The sequence below is a fragment of the Drosophila takahashii genome, chromosome 3L (genome assembly GCF_030179915.1).
Source record: "Drosophila takahashii strain IR98-3 E-12201 chromosome 3L, DtakHiC1v2, whole genome shotgun sequence".
In the NCBI taxonomy this organism is placed as follows: Eukaryota; Metazoa; Arthropoda; class Insecta; order Diptera; family Drosophilidae; genus Drosophila; species Drosophila takahashii.
Window position 1 is genome coordinate 20,778,578 of NC_091680.1, and position 20,001 is coordinate 20,798,578.

Consider the following 20,001-nt stretch of genomic DNA (forward strand, 5'->3'; position numbering starts at 1 on the left):
TTCATCATAAAAACCATTAGAAAAACCCGCGATGGATGCCACACGAATTCCGCGAATGGCCGAAACCAAAAACGACAACAACTAGAAATTGTTTTGTATCGATAATTTCACTTGTGCGGCGCAATAATGCGCCAAACCGGAATCAAAATGTGCCTCAACTGGGATACATGTTTATTTATTTATTACCAATAATAATAATAATACAATTTATGGTGGTGCCAAATAAAACAAAAACACTATAGAATTATGGGTGTGGTGGAAGAAAGCTAAATTCAAGTTAATTCGACTGCAGCCGCGACAGACGAAAGTAAAATGCACAAAGAGCCGAAAACAAAATCAACAGGAACGGGCGACAACAACGCAAAAGTTCTATATTTAAATATTATAATTTATGTGTTTGTTTGGCAATTGTATTGTATTTGTTGTTGGTGTGAATGTCTCTTCCCCATTTTTTTTCGTATATATTTTTTTTCGGGTTCCGTCTGCCTCGATTTGCACGATCCCCATTATTCCCACTCCCATTCCCGATCCCCAGGCCCATTCCCCCTTTTTTTTTGCCATCTTCCCGTCTTCTCTTTTTCTCTGGCTCTCTGGCGCTCTCTAAATTCCTGTTCTGCCGACTTATTTTGGCTTTCATGCCGCTGCCAGCGTCGCTGCTTTCACGGGCGCCTATGTATTAGTGGCCAGAATAAAAGCCAGTTGTTGTTCTCTCGCTTTTTTTCGTGCGTTTGTATCGGAGTGTCTGTGTGTGTGTGCGCTTTTTGGAAATTCAGTCTCAAGTTCAAGGTCTCGCGGATAACGCACACCACCAAAGGGCACACTGCTCACACAGACGCCAGATTCTCATTGTTCACACACACAATCGCAGGCAGCGAGACATATGCATATCAGGCAATTTCTCATTGTCGTACGAAATGTATGTTTATTTAAGCTACATATGCATTTAATATGAATCCGCACACACACACGCACTTTCGCGTATTTATATAGACAACAGAAATTCTTCTTCAATATTTCCGCATTAAGAAATGATACGAGATTCTGCTCTGCTCCGATTCTGTTCTGTTTGGTTTTTTTTCATTCATTTGTTTTTTTGCATTTTTTATGACCGCTATTTCTCTATACTCGAACATTTCTCGTATCGCACAAAAGGAAATATAATGTAATTTTATATACTTTCTGATGTTTTGTTTTTATTTTGGCTGAATCTTTGTTTTAATTTGTCATTAAGTACTTTTATTTGTTTTATGGTGTGGTATAATATGCATATAGATTGACGCATTTGCCCCCAGGGAAGATGATTTTATATGCCTTTCGAATTTGTTGGATTGCTCAAATGGGATTTTGTAATGTGTTTCTTTAATTTTTTTATTATATAAATATATTTGTATTTGTCATATGCTGATAGCTGGTAATATTATTATTTATGCTCAATAAATGTCATTTGTTGTCTAACATTAATTGTTGCATAATTCAGTAATAAAAAATTTGACTAATATTTGTATTTCACAGAAGCATTCTAATTTATCAAAAATGGCTCCTGCATGATTGTATTCGTTTATTTGTTTATTATTTAAATATATTTTTAACTCTTTCAACGCTTAAATATTGTGTCACTCATCGTAGCTTCTTTATAAATTAGCACTTTCTATTCTTTAAAAAAAAACCTTTTTTTGGTCACGCGTCGAGCTTTTATGGGGTTACAAGTGTTAATTGGAGGTGAATACTATAATTCTACCCGGGTGTTGTCAAGTTAATTAATTAATGTTTAACCAGCTACTCATGAAAATGTTGACAAAAGGAACTATAGATGTTATAAAATATGATCTTAAAGTATTGGAAAATAAGAATATTTAATTCGATTTTTATGCAGAAAAAAAAACTTTAATATTTTGAAAAAATTGTTGAATAAAATTTTATAACTGTAACAATTTGCGGAAATAATATCGTTTAATTTTGTTACAAGTTTCGTATTGTAGCTTACTAATTGCAACAGCTTTTTGTACGTTTATAATAACTGCACTTAAAGCGAAATATTTGAAGTGTGGGTTTTCATTACATTTTGCAGCTGGTTGGCCAAGAATTTAAAGCCAGAGCTGCGTTCCGAAAACGGAAGTTTCGGTAACCGCAGCAAGTTCTAGGTAGCCGCATTACGTATACGACTCGCTGTCGCGAATTTCCCAGCAACAAGTTTGGGGCCTTGACCCGACCCATTGCACTCGGCTATCCACTGACCATATGGCCACATCAGCTGCACTGCGAGCGGGAAAAGTTTGCTCAATTCGATTTCTTGAATTTGCTAATCCGATTTTGTAATTGAGTTACGTTGCTAGTGGTTAGTGACTTGTGGCCAGTGACATAATCCCTGCAACTAGGAATCGGGGACTCTGTGTTGTGTGTCTCCTTGTCTACCGATAAGGAGATAAGCTCCATTGCCCAGTGAGCAGAACCTCCATTGGCCAATTATGAGGAGAGCAAAAGCGATTACAAAATCTGAGCCAGAGAAAGATACGTACGTTTGTGTGTGCATGTAGGCCTACTGTTTATATGGGGCAGGGGCTTACATAATTCTAATGCGAAAAAATCGCCGCCGCCGCCGCCGTATTTGGGTTAAAAGAAAAAAAACGGCAGCAAAAAGAAAAAAAAATGGAAAATCATTTGCTAATTTCTTGCCACGAAACGAGAAATTTAAGTTTTTCCGCGCACGCTCTGTGTGTGAGTGAGTGAGTGTGTGTGTGTGCGCGCAGTTGTTGCCAATCTATTCCCAACCTACCTCAAAATGTTTTGCGTTAGGCCTGAAAAAAAGCAACAGAGCGTTGAGTTGGGTGGCGGGCGGTGGGCGGCATTCGGAGGGGGCCGCTCTTTTTCACTATTTCCCACAGCGCACTTACACAGGCACACGTACGCACACAGCCGTAGAGTGAGCAAACACAGACGCTCCAAGCTGGTTTGTCATGTAAAGAAACGCTGGGGAAACGAAAGGGGTGTAAGCGGTAAAGAGTAAAGAGAGCCGACCGCTCTCCGCTGCATGTCGCAATTGAAAGTTGCCTCCACTGCCTCAATTTCGTGTGGGTGGTTCAATACGGCTGCCGTCGAAAGGTTGAAGGTAAGACCAGAAACCAAAACAAAGCCCCACAAAATGAAGTCATGAGGAACGCACACAAGCAGCCAGGAAAAAAGCAGAAACAGAAACAGAAACAGAAAAAGGTTAAAGCACATATAAATAAAAGATGAAAATGCTTGTCGTGTCGCAAGCGGAAAAAATATATCATCTAGGAATTTGTGTGCGAAAAACAAATAATATGAGTCTGAAATGGAGTCTAGTGAAAAGGAAACCCAAGAGATTTACCGACCGGCGGGAATATTTCGACAGAAGCTGCAAGTTTTTGGAGCAAGGCGGTCAAGGGGGTTCCAGTTGAAGACTTTGCGTATTCCCAATCATTTTAAGCCATTCGATTTATGGGGGAATCGAGCCAAATCGATTGGCATGCATTTTGAATAGTTGAATACTTTGTAATATTACTACAATGAAGTAAGAAACCCTATTTAATATTTAGTAAATAATTAAATAATAATCTATACATTTATTTAATATACAAATGTAATTAAAGTTTCAATATGTTTTTAGGCCATTTTCTTATAACCTTTTATGGCTGTTTTTCACCCAGTTAAGATAAGTTCTTTGAGTAGCAATTGTAACTTTCAGTTTTACCATAGACACATATTTTTCTCATTATCTCATTTGACTAGAATGCACTTGTTTTTCCCTTGATTAAGTTTTAATTGAGGTTGTTTTTTATTTGACCATCTTATTTACTCAAAGAGCTTAAGATAGAACGTTTATATTGGCTGGTAGTTATATAGTAAAGATTTTTCTTTTACATAAAGCATCACATACTATCCCCTCGTTCAGATTAAGATCCCCACTTTCGGTTTTGCCATTTTCAAGAAGGCCATTAGTTTTGGCCAGCTCATTTTCCCCCCCATTTTCCCATACTGCATAAATCCGTTGACGGCGACCACTTTGGCCAGATGTGCGAGACGTGAGCGAGAGGAGCATTTCCGCCAGCCACTTGGCCAAGAACTGCAATTGGCAGGCAGCGTTTAGCGTGGCGGTTTAGTGTGTATCCGAAGCCCAGGGCTCTCCAGCCGAGCCAAAATCAAAATCAAAGCGAAAACCCAAACTAAAGTGGGGTAAACTTCGGCAAAAGTGAAGGCAGCAGCGGCAGCAGCCCGGGAGCTGTTGGGTTTTGCTGACGACGACGCCCCGTGTAAAAGTCAAATAGAGGAAACAAGTTGTTGGCTAGGGTTACCATACATATATATATACATATATCTTGTATTATATATATGTTCATGTGGGTATGTAGCAAGTGCAAGAGACACAGACACAGCCACAGATACAGAAGACCAAGTCGGAGTCTCCAGCTCATTTAGCAGTTGCCAGTCGCGAGTTGGCGAGTTGCTGTGGCAGTTTTAGAGCAAGTGACTGGGAAACTATTCCACACCAAGACACAGGCAGTCAAAAACCAAACGAAGACTCACAGATACGCGTTACAAACTAGCGAATGCAGCGGCGAGCGGAGAGCCAGAGATACGGATACCCATACAGAGAAGCCGAGAAACAGAAACCCAGCCAGCTGAGCGCAATAGTTTATAGACGGGGCCGCTCTCTTTTTTTTTGTGCTCTCTGTGTGGCGTTTGCCGCCTCAAGTAATCAATAAAATTGTTGAGGTGGGTTAGGAAACTGTTACGAAGCCGTTGACGTAGACTCGCTGCTTCTACCGCCGCCGCTTCTACCGCTTCTGCCGCCTCTGCCGCTTCTACCGCTTCTCAGCGCAGCGCCGCCGGCGGAAATTGCGCTATTTTAAATAATGTTTATTTCTCCTCTGGCTGCCCGACTCTTTTTCTCTGCATTGTTTTTCGTTATAAACATTTCTGGCTCTTGCCAAATTGACATTTCACAATTTTGGCCAGTGAAAGATGGGGGAGTAGCGCGCGAGGCTGCTGATTCATTGCCTCTTAATTACCAATTGTATAAAAACACAACAGTTGGTCAACAGGAATTGATAATAAATTTAAATGGAATCTGTACTAAATAGAATTTCCTAGTTCTATCAATTGAGTTTCATCTCAATTGTATAAATACCAATTAGCTATATTCCTCAGTTTTAAACAATATATAATTAAATTTCAATTAAACTAAATTTTTGTAAATTTTTTACAAAATTTTGTACATTAAAAAAAATTTTTTACCATCTAAACCTCTACGGGGAATTACCAAAATCAGGCATTAGATTCTATTTTATTTGAGTTTCCAAAATTGAAATATTTAAGAAATCGGTAACAAAATATGCAAATTTACAAACGGTAAGTAACATTAGTATGACTTGTTAGTAAATAAAATCGGAGGTATTTTTAAAATCAAGCTTTATCTATTCCAACAAAAGTTAAGGTGTCGAAAATAAAATCCATTTCTCAAATAGGAACATTTAGAGTTCATATTTGATCACTTTGCTTTAGATATTTCTCCACTTACAGTATCGCTTCATCAAGCTCTTCTTGTAGGCCGCCGACCGTTCCGCCTTGCGTTCCGGCTTGAGTCGCATCCTCGCCCGCTCGCACTGCGCGGAGTCGTCGGATTCCGTGCCGGAGTAGGTGCGTCCGCGTCGACGACTGGCCGCCGAGGCGACAGCGGCGGCTGCGGCAGCTGAGGCGGCGGCACTGGTGGCGCCTCCGAGCGACAAGTCCAGCGGGGAGTCGTAGCCATCCTGGTACTGCTCCAGCAGCTCCTCGTCCTCGGCATCCGCCTCCACATCCGCATCCGCATCGTCCACATCCTCCAGCGTCTCCTCGTCCTCGATGTCGCTCATCGGCTGTTGCTGCTGCTGTTGATCCAGGTGATCCCGCTGATCCAGGTGATCCCGCTGCAGAGTGGGAGCCGCGGTGATCACTGAACTGCGCTGCAACTGCTGCTTTCGCTCCCAGAGGATCTTGGACACATCGTCGAGGGTGCTGCGCGTCTTGTCGGGCGACTGCTGCTGCTGCCTCAGGTGATTGTAGAGCACTTTGAACTCGCGACAGTCGAAGGTCACGGACTCGGCCTCCTCCTCTTCCTCCTCCTCCTTGCTGGGGGGCGGCGATTTCGGGGTAATCTCCTCTAGTGACTCGGGGACTTTGGTGGACGCAACTGGACTTGGACTTTGCCGCGCCAACACTGACTCGGTATCAACAACTATGGCACCTGGTTCCGCCTCCGCCTCCGCCTCCTCCTCTTTCTGCTGCTTCTCCTGATCCTTCAACGCCTTATCTTCCCCAATGGAGGGCTGCTGCTCCTCCTCCTCGTGCAACTCAGCTCCTGCGGGCGGAGAAGCTTCTGCGGGCGCCGCGGCTGCCGGCGGTGGCGATGTGGGCGTTAGAGGCGAGGCCACCGGCGTGGGCGTGGCCGAGGACAGCGAGGAGCTGGAGGAGGAGGACGAAAGGGAAAGCGACGACGAGGAGGAGGAGGAACTCGAACTGGAACTGGACACATTGACGAGGGCTGCCGCCGCCTGGCTGGCGAAATTGTGCGCCGAGGCGGCCACCAAATGTTGCACCATAATCATTTTGCACGACGCGGCGTATGCGTGATGTCTGCGCTAATGGTTGTTTCAGCGATATTGCGTATACGCAACGTTTCACACTCTAGACATGATTCATATGTCTGCTTTTTGGGGATTTGATTTCTTTTCTTGCTGGAGAAATTGCACTAAGTTTTTGCACTCGGTTCGTTGTTTGTTTATTATTGGTTTTTAACGCATGAGGTATTTGCTTGATTTTGAATTTGAAATTTTCATAACATTTTGAACTTTTTTGCACTAATCGTGGACGTTTTTATACTAACTTGCTGGCCTAAACTTAAACACATTTTTGCTACTCTTAGCTATTACATTATGTTTGTTGCTCGTGGCGTCGAAACAAACATTTGTTTCTTTGTTTCTCTTCTGCTAAACTGTTTCTGTTTTGGCTGCTGGCTTTGCTTCTGTTTTGGGCCGCTAATTCGTCGCTCCGCGGCGGCACGTCATTTATCTCTTACGGTATCAGCAAAACTAAAATCTAAAGTCAGCACAAAAACCGCTGCGAGTGTTTGTTAGGCGCAAACAACAAACGTCGACGGCGACGCCAGCGCCGGCAGCGACGCCGACTGCAGTGCTGCGGCAAGCAAAAGCGCGCGCGCACCCCACTCACCGATGCCCCAATACCAGTGCACACCGCTCACGCACACACACGCACACAGCACGCACCGCGGGAGAAACACACACTTGCACAGGTGCAAAAGAGCAAAGAGTGGAGAGGGAGAGAGGTGGCAAATCGGCGGACTGAATGGGGCTCGCTCGCTCGACTCGCTTGCGCCGACTGAACGACTGAATCGACGACGACGTTGCCGCTGCCGCTGCTTCTCAGCCGCGGGTATTGCGAAAAACACTGCCAGAGAGCGAGCAAAAATGGCAAACAAACGTAATCGAGAGTTGGAGAGCCGAATGTTTGGAGCACTCTCTCCGCTGCGTCTTCCTCTTCCCCCTCCCAGTTGCAACTAGGAGGTGTGTGTGTGTGTGTGTGCCTGCATGTTTGGGGGGATTTGTGTGCCACATGCGCATTTGCATGCAATTCTCGAGGGGATTGGCGAGGGGGAGACGGGGAGGGGAGAGCGTAGGGAAGAAGGGTAGCCACAGTAGCAAGTCCCTCAAGAATGTTGTCAAGTTAGGATTACTTTCAACTGCACAGGAAAAAAAGTAGCCAAACTTGCTACACTTCAAAAACTGATCATGAATTCCATAAAATATTATTTTGAAATTCCCAAGGGATACAACTTTAACGATTGATTTACCAACTCATGTAGAAATCTCTAGATCTTTTGTAACAATCCAGCTAAAAATCGAAAGGGTTTTAAAGGTAAAAGTTATTTTAAAACATACAAGAATTTAATTTTACTATTGGTAATATTGCTGTAGATTTATTTACTTATTATTTAAAAATACGCCATATTATTAGTTCCTATGGTAGCCCCTGACAGATAGTTGTGGTAAATAAATCATTGTTTTGATACGAATATTTCACAAACTATTTTAAGAACTGTGATGCACTTTATTTCAATTAAATGAATTACAGCATTTCCCGATGCCCCAACAAAGGCCTGATTATTTCCCTTTTAAAGATCATTACACATCGGGAGCGATTAAAAATAAAAGGAACACAACAATCGCAATCACAGCCAGCGACCCAGACCCAGTGCTCTCCACTCTCCGGGCTCTGCCCCCCTTCTTCCGCCCCCCTTTCGTGCCCACATTCTTCCCTTCGATTCTCCCCAATTCTCTGGAGAAGGCTATCGGTGGCTCGCCAAATGGGTCAGGCGACGTCAAAAGGGCTAAGCGATCATCTGGTCTATGTTCTCTCCAAAGAGCGGGGCTAAAAATAGGGATATGGAGCAGGACGAAGGGAAGGAGATTTAGTGGGGAAAGAGAGAGATAGAGAGAGCCGACGTCTCTGCTGCAATCGACACGATTATGACTCAATGCAAGTGTACATATATGTAAGTGCTTTTCACTGTCTTTGTGCGAGAGCCACAGCCAGCAGCGCGCTCTCTCTCTCTCGCTCTCACTCTCTTTTCGCTGTCTGTTTCAGTGGAGCAAATTTTCACTTTCCGTTTGCTTAGTGTTGTTGGGGGCCTTTCCATTTACTTTGCCGATTGCGATTGCAAGTGTGCGAGCGGGCAGGCAGCACTCTCTCCCCTCTTTCCCCTCTCTCCTCCTCGCCCCCTTTTTCGTTGGCATATAATGTATGTTGCAAATAAAGGAAGCAGAGCAAGTAGACGGTGGAGAAGAAGAAGACGACGGAGGAGCGGCAGAAGGAAGAGTTTTGTTTTTAGAAACAGCGAGGGCGTAGACGCAAGGGGGCGGAGTGGTGGGGTTGCAAGGGGGGTGGGGTGGCAGGTGGCGGGAGAGGAGGCAGAAGGAGAAGCTAAATGAGGCGACGTCGACACAGACATACTTTTGCAATAGCTCTTTGTCTGTGTGCGCCCGTCAAAGTGCAAGAGTGTGTGTGTGAAATGAGTCCAATGTACCGACAACTAAGGATGCACTTATAAAAAACTAGGACTCACATTTTATTCCATATAATGAGTGTACGACTTTTATAAAATCGGAATATTATAATAAACTTATCTGTTTTAAGCAGGAGGTAAAATATTTTGTTTGTTAAGTAACAAATAACATTTAAAATAAAAAATAAAGATTGCATTTCAAAGTTTTCATCTATTACTCCATTACTTATGAAGAGGTCATGTAGCGAAGTGTAAGTAACTACGTTACCTATTACTCTCTGTGTAAGATTTAGCAACAAAGGCAAGGGTTTGGGACTAGTAGAATGGACCTGGGGGAAACGTTTGGGGTTTGACTGCCGCCGACGGCTCCTTTTTCCAGAAGAAGCTGAAAAGAGAGGGAACTGAGACAGACAGACAGCCAGTCGTAAAAGAATTTGTTGAAGAGGAAGCGCATTAGGTGGCTCTGCTCCGCCTGCTGGAAGCTTCCCACTTCTGCTTCTCCTTTGCCCACAGCTCCTTGACTCCTTCGGAATCGGAATAGGAATGGTCGGGCTTGGTTTGGGTGTCGACTGTGTGTAGTCGATTCATGTTTCAACAGAAGTCATTGAACAGCTAACGACAAATGCTGCACACTGGTTGATTCGATGGGAAAACTAAACAACACGTTGAAGATAAGCAAAAGCTTGCATTGAAGAAAAGTATCGGTATACATTAGAACGTTCTAAGGCGTCTAAGTTACAATATATTTCCGCTACGAGATTTCTTGGGAAAAAGTCTGGGAGATTTCATTAAAACCGCATTAATGCGGCTGGGATAAATGTATTTTAGGAAGTCATTAAAATTGCATTATAGAATTTGTAGTTAGGAAACTTCATTGAAAAAGAGAATTTCAGAGAAATGTGTTTCTTTTTAGAGTTAAGTAAATCGGATTTTTAATACGGTTTATGATATAAAAACTTGAATTTATAGGGACTTTCTCATATTTGGAACCCAATATTTCAAAAACGGAAGAAAATGATCCTGGCGCCACTGTGCTAAGCCGGACGACAACAAAAGCGCCACCTACCGCCAGACAGGCGGACGATGGGCAAGGAAGATGTCGGAAATGTATAAGCAGGGCAACAGTTTGGGGTTTCGTTTTGTTTCGGGTATAGCTTTCAGCACAGTCCCACCAACACATAGACGCCGCAAAACCAACTGTATATTGTATATGGTATATTGAGCGCAGCGTCATCCAGAAATTTCGGCAACTGAGCAGAGGAAAGCAGCGCAGCAGCGTCGGCGAGACGAAGTTTTCGGTGTAAACAGCAGTGAATGACCTCATATCATCTAATACACGCGCCGAGCACTCAAACCCACCGAAATTTGTCGCACCGAACGACCCAGCGACTGACTAACTGACAAACCGACTTGACTGACTAACCTGCAGACTGGAGCTGAAAGCTGAAACAGAAACAGAATCACAATCGCAATCTCCGTGGCCTCTCCATCCCGCTTCCATCACCAGATTACGATGGAAACGACAAGGCGACAAAACCTGCTGCTCTTCCTCTCCTTCGCACCAAAGAATTTAAGGTACACAAGGCAAAATGCCATCTGAAAGCTAAAATCATTTGAGAATTGTTCGTTATAAACAAGCAGCTAACTTTTCTTTTTCTAAATATTCATTTGATATTCGAATTACGAACAAAAATCTAGGATTAAAAAAAACCATTACGATTCGAATGGTATTTAAAAAAAAAAAATATAAATAAATAAAATAAGTGAAGTTATAAAATATCTGTATTAATTTTATTGAATTAAAAATATTGTTTTAATTGAACTAGCTTGGAATATTGTTCCTAAAAAGTTTAATTTGGAAAAATGACTAAAAAAAGAAAAAGAAAATTAAAAAGGAAAATAGGAAGGTTGGTAAGTATTGACTTGGAAATTAAATAAAAAATTCCCAGACAACATGGACAAATATTTCCACAGTGCAAAAATAGAAGCAGAGCAGACTTTGTAATTGTTACGGCTTCGATGGTGGAGAAGTGGGGATATCTCTTTGTTCATCGCTCGTAATCTTGCCGAAAAATTGTCCGTATAGTTTCTTTGTCTCCACAGTAAAATGGTATGGAATTGCTGGGGAAAAAAGGACCCTTGTGGGTTAAACGAGCGACGTTTATAATGTCGTCGAATTGATGATTGCGACTTTGATGCTTGACGAGATTAGGAAGATGCTGCAGTCTGATGGATACCCGATATCAACTGCAAATTCGTGACCTGTTGGCGAATGGAGCTTTAACGCTCGATTTGATGACAAACTTGATGCATTTTACATTGTCAATGAGGTTTTCTGATGGATTAGAAAGGAATCGGTAGGAGGGTTTTTCTAACCGATGAGTCAGAGAGTTGAGTTAAATATTTATGAGTATTTATGGAAAGGAAAAACAAAAACAAGCTTTCTACGAATCTTCAGGAAGTTTCTGCCGCCATCAAGAGAAAGAGTGAAAACATCAAACACATGTTCAAATGGCATTCACCTTTCGGTGCAGAAAATTAAAGCAACAACCAAAAATCAACTCAATTCAGCGGTTTTTCATTATTTCTCGGTCGAAGCCTTCAGTCAGTTTCAATTGTTTCCCCATTTTCAGCCATCAAATTGGCGAAAATGAAACCAAAATGGGTGCAGCTTGGTCTTGACCATCAGTAGAAGCAAAAAGAATGAAAACGCAAGACCACAAGAGCTAAGACAAAAAAAAAAAAACAAAAACCACAACCGCTTCATCTTTAATTGCAGTGGCAACGCGGCGTATGAGTAATTCGCTTGTTTATTCTGCATGTAAAGCGGCCATTACAAGTGTCAACTTTTTCGGGCCGCCAAGAGCTCTAGACCAAAAACCTTGACCGCGACTTGGGTGCAAGAGTTCTTAACTTGTTATTGAAATGACGTACAAGAAAATGACATGCAGAAAAAAAAGATCAGAGTGCAGTGCAGACTTCACATCATGCTTAAGAATTATGATGATGACAAGTTTTTGACGCTGATGCTGGCAAGTTTCTGCCAGCCAATGTTAATGATAAGAAAACCACTGTTTTTGGCTAGCTGTCACTGCCAATGACGAGCCAAGAGATTGTTGTTTATAAGGCGGGGGAAAAGGGGCATCTAAAATCCCATCCTAGACAATGACATCCAAGCTGGAGTCAACTTTTATGCGTTTTAATTAAACGAAATCGAAAGCGCCAGACGAACCAGACGGACCAGACCGAAAGGAAATTGCTGATTGTGCTGCATGCAACATTATTCCGCTGTTGGCCATCGCAGTAACTGTTTTACTGCTCATTTGACCAGCAAACCCAGCTACACTTGCACTTGACAACGAAAATGGCACAACAACATCGACGGCAGCAGCAGCAGCAGCATGAAAAACTCCAAGTGGTAGCTGGAAAAACTCGTCGTTGTCGTCAGCCGCAAAACAATGGCATTCATCCTACATTTTGGCCCGAAAACAAGTTGCTCATACGCCCCATTGGCATTGTTTTGCTTTTCCTTTCTGCGAGCCACCCCCTCAAGCCCCGCCGATTGCGATTCAGCTTCAGCTGCTGCACTTGCACTTTCTTTTTGCATTATGGTCTGGGGAAAAACTTTCGATTTTCTCGCTTATAAAAAAAAACACAAAAATATTTCGCTTGCTAGGAAAAAGAAAATGAAAGCGAAAATGCGAAATGGAAACGCGCTGCAAAAAAGCAGGGCAATCAATGGGGCAAGGAGGGAAGGCGAAGCTGCAAGCTGAAGACCTGAAATGTGTTAGTTGGCGACTTCCAATTGCAGTCTGTCTTGGCCTGGGACCTGCCGTCAATTGCGCTAAATGGCAACAGCAACAGCAACAACAACAACAGCCACTTGCAACATCTATGCTCAGCTCAGTTAGCCATTTGATTTGATGTGGCAAGCATAATGGTCTCCAGCTGAGTGCTACATGCAGGTCCATGTAGACAGGCCCTCGGGGCAGCGTCATGAAAACTAATGGAACAGCTGAAGTCCGGACATAATGGGGATACGGATGGAAGTATCTGTCGATCGGGGGTTCTTAAGGAAGAAGCTTAAGGGGATAATCTATAAAGAATTAGCTATTTTCTAGGCTACAGAGAAATTTATATAGCTTTTTCTTTAATGTCTCTAAATAATTTCCATTGAGATTCCCTATTTTACGGACTTGGAATAATAAATAAATTAAAAATGTTTAATGGCTTAAAAAAATTATTTCTGGGTTTAAAGGATATTAAATAAATTTATGTATGTAGTTTTACAGAGATATTTTTATTGTTAAGTTGTGGTAACATTTTTTATGTTAAGAAATAATAATACTGCTCAAGATGTTTTTAATTATTTACATCTAACGTTAAATTGTTGCCATTAATACCTATAAAACAAAAAATATTATAAACACTTTTAAATCAATGAACAACAATAGACTGCCGATGTTATAACCATTATAGTTTTAGACGATATTTTAACTTTACTTTTATATCCCTTTTTAGGGAATATTTAATATCTTTCTTTTTTATTAAATTAAAATATAAAAATATTTTAAAATATTTCCCTTTTTAAACTAAAGATTAGGATATTTATAGAGGCAGTATATCTTTAAAAAATCTAAAAACTAGTCTCCAACCCAAGGCTGTCCAATTCTTAACTGATCATAATAATCACCGTCGACTGCATCGAACTTGGCCCACTGAATGTCAGCGTTTAGGCCGTCAATTAGCGGCAGCAACAACCATTGGCAGAAAAACGACAACCGGCGATGTGAAAGAAAGGAAAACCCATGATTTGGCCAACCAAGTTGGATGACCAAGCCAAGTCGCGAATCTCGGGCCGCATTTGTATGCAGCGCCATTCGGCCATTCATAATGAAAGTGAATTTCGCATAGTTTTCCTCGCTGGTTTTCCTCTGTGTGAAGCCAAGCATCGATCTGCTGGCCAATTTCTAATGCTGCGCGCGGTACATTGCACGGCATGGCTCGGCGGTATCTTTTGGCCAAGACCAAGCCAAACCAAAAACCAGTTGTTAGTTGTTGTTGTTGGCCAGGTAAAAGTGTCTTAGTAGGCCGCTTTTGGCATCGTCATCGCACCGCATCGCTCGGATCCGATGGGATCGGCTTGGATCGGCTGGGATCGGCTTGGATCGGATCGGGTTACACTGACTGACTAACTGAGTAACTGACTTCTTGGTCATGCGACGAGCGTATGCAGAAAATCAAAGGAAAAGCGAAAAGAAAACGCTGGCCACATGTGGAATGGCCCACAGTTTCACATTCGCCGATTTTCATTTCATTTCTTTTCTTTTCTGTTATTTACATTTTATTTGACTTTATTTTATTTTTTGGCACAATCATTTGCCAGCTACGTCCACGTCCGTGGCGGAAAGTATTTATTTTAATTAACGAATCGCGTTGGAGTGCCGAGAGTCGGTTTGCATTTGCCGTTTTCTTGCTCGATTTTCATTCGATTTCCGAAAGCTTTCAATTTGAATTTTTACTTTCGCTCACTCGGCACTCGATCTGAAATATCAATTTGGATCGATATCGATGGCTAAGCAGAAAGGGTTTCCCCAATAAGATTGCCATTGAACTTGTTAGATTTGTAGGTCATGTATGTATGTTTTTTTAGGAATCTCGGTTATTATTAAAACAAACGTTTAATTCTGGAAATGACATGGCTGTATTTTTGTGATTATGTGTCATATTTATTCCTAATATTTATAATTACTAATATCTTTATAAAATAAAAATTTCATTTTATTTTATAAATTTTTTTAATTTAAAATTAGAGAAAATGGATTAGGAATGTTAGTATTCCATATTCAATGGTTTAAGTTTTTTCTTCGATGAGTGTTTATGTAGATCTTTAATACTTCAGAATTAGCATTACAAGATCTTCCTTATACAACATGGCGAATAGTCATTTAATACCACACCATTTTCATAGAATATTAGAATTTACCCAAGTTTAAGCATTGACCCCATATCACCCCGGTCCGTTGTATTCTATATCCTTCTCGGTGCGACCCCCCCCTAGATCGTCGGTTTCTAATGAATATTGAAATTCAATGGAAACATTTCTCGAAGTCTCCCGTCTCCGTCGCTCCGCATTCGCCGTCTCGCTCAGTGTCAGTCGCCAAACAGACAAAAGTTGATTAAACTGCACAATAACAAACGGCAACAACAACTACAACGGCCGTTTTCAAGTTCAAGCTATTGTGAGTCCGCAAGATACAAATGTAAATTCAAAAGAGCATTTCGACTGGAAAATTCCCAAAAAAAAAAAAAAACAACATACTTATAATCGAAAGCAGCCAACCAAGTTGGATTTCCAACAAAAAAACAACCGAACAAGTGCAACGTAAATCCAAGCGAAATTCTCACACATTATTAAGCGTTGCTGTCGACTAAAAAAAAATAAAAAATGGAAGAAAACAAGCTTGTTTATAAAAACTATTAACTAAAAGTGCAAACTCAAAGCTTCTTCTGCTTTGCCTCTTATTATTGTTGCTGTTGCATTTGCATTTGTGTGTTTTCGTGCGTTTTCATTTTCATTTTCATTTGGCTTTTCGGTCTGAGTTTTTGTTGTTTGTTTACGTGTTTTATTGAAAACGATTTTCAATGCCATTATAATGCACTTCGTCTATGTGTGTGTGTGTGTCCGTGTGTTGTAAATGCAAGCAAAGCAAACGTCCGTCTAACTGTACGGCCGTCAACCGCAGCCATTGGGGCAGCGACGTTAGAGGTAAGGCGGTACGGAAAAGGGGGTTTTGGGGGGAGGGAAGGAGGGGAAGGGGGTGCGCTGGGGCGTACATGACGACGGCGACGGAGGCAGCGCAGCCAACGACAACTGCGCAGCTAGCGCCGCTAGCTCATCCGCCAGACTATTTGCCACTAACTTCTAGTAACTAAAAATTGCACGAGGGTCGCAGGGAAATGCATCTTATCAGTAGTATTTACTAAAGTTAAGTTTTCAAAGATTTTTATACGTTCAATTTTCAAACAAGAACAAATCTGTTTGATTTGGTTAACTTTTTTCAACCGTTTTTTTATTGAAATATTTCCTAGTGTTTCAAGGGCAATTTTGTTCCATGTATATTTATGTTTATTATATTTTATTTTATTATAAATCAAGCGTGTTAACAAAACAAATTAGTTGGTTTTTAAACATTTTAAATTATATATTAAGAATTTAAAAGCAATCAATTATAAAATTAGGTTGTCGAAGAAATTTTACGTACAATTTTTAAAAAACATAGCAAATAAAATATAGAAATTAATTTAAAAGCAATTAATTATAAAATTAGGTTGTCGAAGAAATTTTACGTACAATTTTTAAAAAACTTTCTAGCAATTAGTTTGATTTTGATACATTTTCCTCGCGTTTTCTTTTTGAATTATTTCTTAGTGATTCAATGGAATTTTGGTTATATGTAATGTCTTATAATATATATTAAATATATTTTATTTGATTATTTTTATGTTAACAAAAAAATATTAGTTGGTTTTTAAACAAAATATATTACAATTTCAAATTGAGATAGGTCATAGCAAATAGAATATAGAAATTAATCTAAAGGCAATCAATTGTAAAAGTTATAAAATAAAACGGAAAGAGTGCGTCAGAATGTGGTGACTAGAGTTTTCAATGACACAAACTAGGGGTGAATGAAGCCTACAAAATGCCGTCTTATTGTTCAAGGAAAATAAATCTACACTCAGGTTATTCCACCTCTTACTTTTTATTAATTAAAACATCTTTTCAATTGGCGTAGGAAATTTCTGGATGTGCCACCACTATAATTTATATAGCTTTTTCTTTAATGTCTCTAAATAATTTCCATTGAGATTCCCTATTTTACGGACTTGGAATAATAAATAAATTAAAAATGTTTAATGGCTTAAAAAAATTATTTCTGGGTTTAAAGGATATTAAATAAATTTATGTATGTAGTTTTACAGAGATATTTTTATTGTTAAGTTGTGGTAACATTTTTTATGTTAAGAAATAATAATACTGCTCAAGATGTTTTTAATTATTTACATCTAACGTTAAATTGTTGCCATTAATACCTATAAAACAAAAAATATTATAAACACTTTTAAATCAATGAACAACAATAGACTGCCGATGTTATAACCATTATAGTTTTAGACGATATTTTAACTTTACTTTTATATCCCTTTTTAGGGAATATTTAATATCTTTCTTTTTTATTAAATTAAAATATAAAAATATTTTAAAATATTTCCCTTTTTAAACTAAAGATTAGGATATTTATAGAGGCAGTATATTTTACGTACAATTTTTAAAAAACATAGCAAATAAAATATAGAAATTAATTTAAAAGCAATTAATTATAAAATTAGGTTGTCGAAGAAATTTTACGTACAATTTTTAAAAAACTTTCTAGCAATTAGTTTGATTTTGATACATTTTCCTCGCGTTTTCTTTTTGAATTATTTCTTAGTGATTCAATGGAATTTTGGTTATATGTAATGTCTTATAATATATATTAAATATATTTTATTTGATTATTTTTATGTTAACAAAAAAATATTAGTTGGTTTTTAAACAAAATATATTACAATTTCAAATTGAGATAGGTCATAGCAAATAGAATATAGAAATTAATCTAAAGGCAATCAATTGTAAAAGTTATAAAATAAAACGGAAAGAGTGCGTCAGAATGTGGTGACTAGAGTTTTCAATGACACAAACTAGGGGTGAATGAAGCCTACAAAATGCCGTCTTATTGTTCAAGGAAAATAAATCTACACTCAGGTTATTCCACCTCTTACTTTTTATTAATTAAAACATCTTTTCAATTGGCGTAGGAAATTTCTGGATGTGCCACCACTTTGTTGGCCACACCCAGCCTCCGCTAAGCGGGTCTTATTAATATGTTGCCAAAGGAAAGTTTTCACCGACATGGATGGCCGGCAAATTGATCGTGCAATAATTACTGCATAGCAGCTAGCTGCAAGTTGCAAGTTGCTGCTGCTGAGGATGATGATGAAGTTGTTGCTGCAAATGGAAAGCAACGAGAGGGAAAGTGTTGCCGGTGCCAGTTGGCAGTTGGCAGTTTTCATTTTCCATGGCATGCTGCTAATAATACCAATCATAATGGCGCATAATAGACACACTGACATTGAAACGAGGAGAAGGCGAATGAGGAGGCGGTGGCGGAGTGGGAGTGGCAGGGGGCTGGGGCAGGGGGAGTGGAGCGGCAGACAGCGTCTGCTGCCAACACGGTAGCCCGAGTGAGATCGATTGGCATCGTCGATCATAGCCAGCAGCGGCAACTGAAAAGCTTAAAAACTGAGCAACTGAAAAACAAAAGCAGCGCAGCAGCGTCAAATTTTGCAATTGCAATAGCAATTGCTATTTGCAAACTGCACAACGGCAACGTCGACGACTGCAACGACATTCAACTGATAGAAGTCAAAGTTCTGAGAGAAGGCGACAGATAACACGTCACTTGACTCGAATGGGGACATGGACAACATGCGTGCCCCCCTTGCCCCCCTTTGGCCCCCTTCCGTTCCGTTCCGTTCGCCAGCAAATACAACTACAACTACAACTACAACAACAGCAGCAATTGCAGCTACGGCAGCAACATCGACGACGAGTCCGGCACTCGCCGCTGCCACTCGAGAATCGCAATGAATTGTCGTTAGCTTCGCCATTACCCCACGGGCAGTTCACTGGGTTCTCCTGGCCCCCGGAGCCCCCTCTGCCCCCACCCCCCCTGCCCTCACCATATTCTCCTGCCATCACCCCCTACCAGGGCCACTCGCTTAGATCTCAGGCACACACAGAAAAATAGTCTAATAAAAAAATACTGCAGCATTAGTTTTCCATTCCCTAGGCATACTTTTAGAAGTACTACAGTTTTTAGAAAAAATCAATCATAAATACATTAAATAAGTCATTTCTGTTTATAATTTTGATAAGGGTTAATTTACAAATCATGGTTATTTCATATTAAATTCGATTAATTAAATATTGTAAGGCACTTTAAAGAAATATTAAAAAGTAGGTCTATATTTAAAACTAGAACTTGAAAATTATCAATTTTTTCTATATTTTGACAATATCGATTTACTAATATCGATGCTTTTAATGGAAAATACAATTAAATAAAAAGTAAACTGTCGATGTTTTGTCAAGCTCTTTTTAAAACCCATATATTTTAAATCTTTTAAAATGTCACTAAGCGTGTTATATAAAATGTAGATATTTGGTAAATAATAATATTTACATTTATCAGTTGATAAAAACCGGGAAGCCTTTTTCCTTTTTCATAGCATACTTTTATACACCTATAGATTTGAAACTAGAGATTTCGATGGAGACCTTGTATATTTGAATTATTTTTGAAGTATTTTGTATAATATATATTGATTTATCTAAGCTAGATGTTTAATCTCAAAGTTTTTTAATAATTTCCAAGCAATAGTTTTACATTCCCAGTGTACTTTTTGTTTGTAATTTCGCATTTTATTTGATAGAATGTTGCGCCTATCGAACACTGCCACCGCAATGTTGCAACGGGCTGAATCGCAGCGATCGATCGATGGCAAAAGGGGCGGTGCGGCTGGGGGCGGGGGCGTGACTCGGTTAGGCGGCGTTTATGGCCGTTTGTCTGACGGTAGCGCAAACAGCCACAAAAAAAAAACATTTTTTCAATTTAAATTGTTTGTTGTTGCTGTTCTGGGTTGTGTGTTCGATCGTTTTTCTCCTTTTGGCTTGCTTTGTTTCTGCTCAGTTTCGTTTTATTTTAAATTCTCATTGCGTTGCAATTGCAGTTAAAGCCAATTGCAGTTGTTTCTGCTGTGTTCGTTGTTGTTTCTTGGCGTGTATTTGAAAGCCAATGTCTCTGCTAGTCGGTGAT

At 40.1% G+C, this 20,001-nt stretch overlaps 1 protein-coding gene across 2 annotated transcripts in view; it reads right to left on the reverse strand.

The window, feature by feature from the left end:
* The window catches only part of Eip74EF (Ecdysone-induced protein E74), a 47,868-nt gene that overhangs the window by 9,925 nt on the left and 17,942 nt on the right, over positions 1-20,001 (reverse strand). The window contains exon 1 of one of the 2 annotated variants that reach the window (XM_017148045.3): positions 5,540-7,267. The exons of the other annotated variant lie outside the window; for it this stretch is intronic. Within the exon in view, the coding sequence (XP_017003534.2) occupies positions 5,540-6,605 (1,066 nt within the window). The 5' untranslated portion in view covers positions 6,606-7,267. Of the gene's footprint in view, positions 1-5,539; positions 7,268-20,001 lie in introns of those variants that run through there. 2 annotated transcript variants of the gene reach the window in all.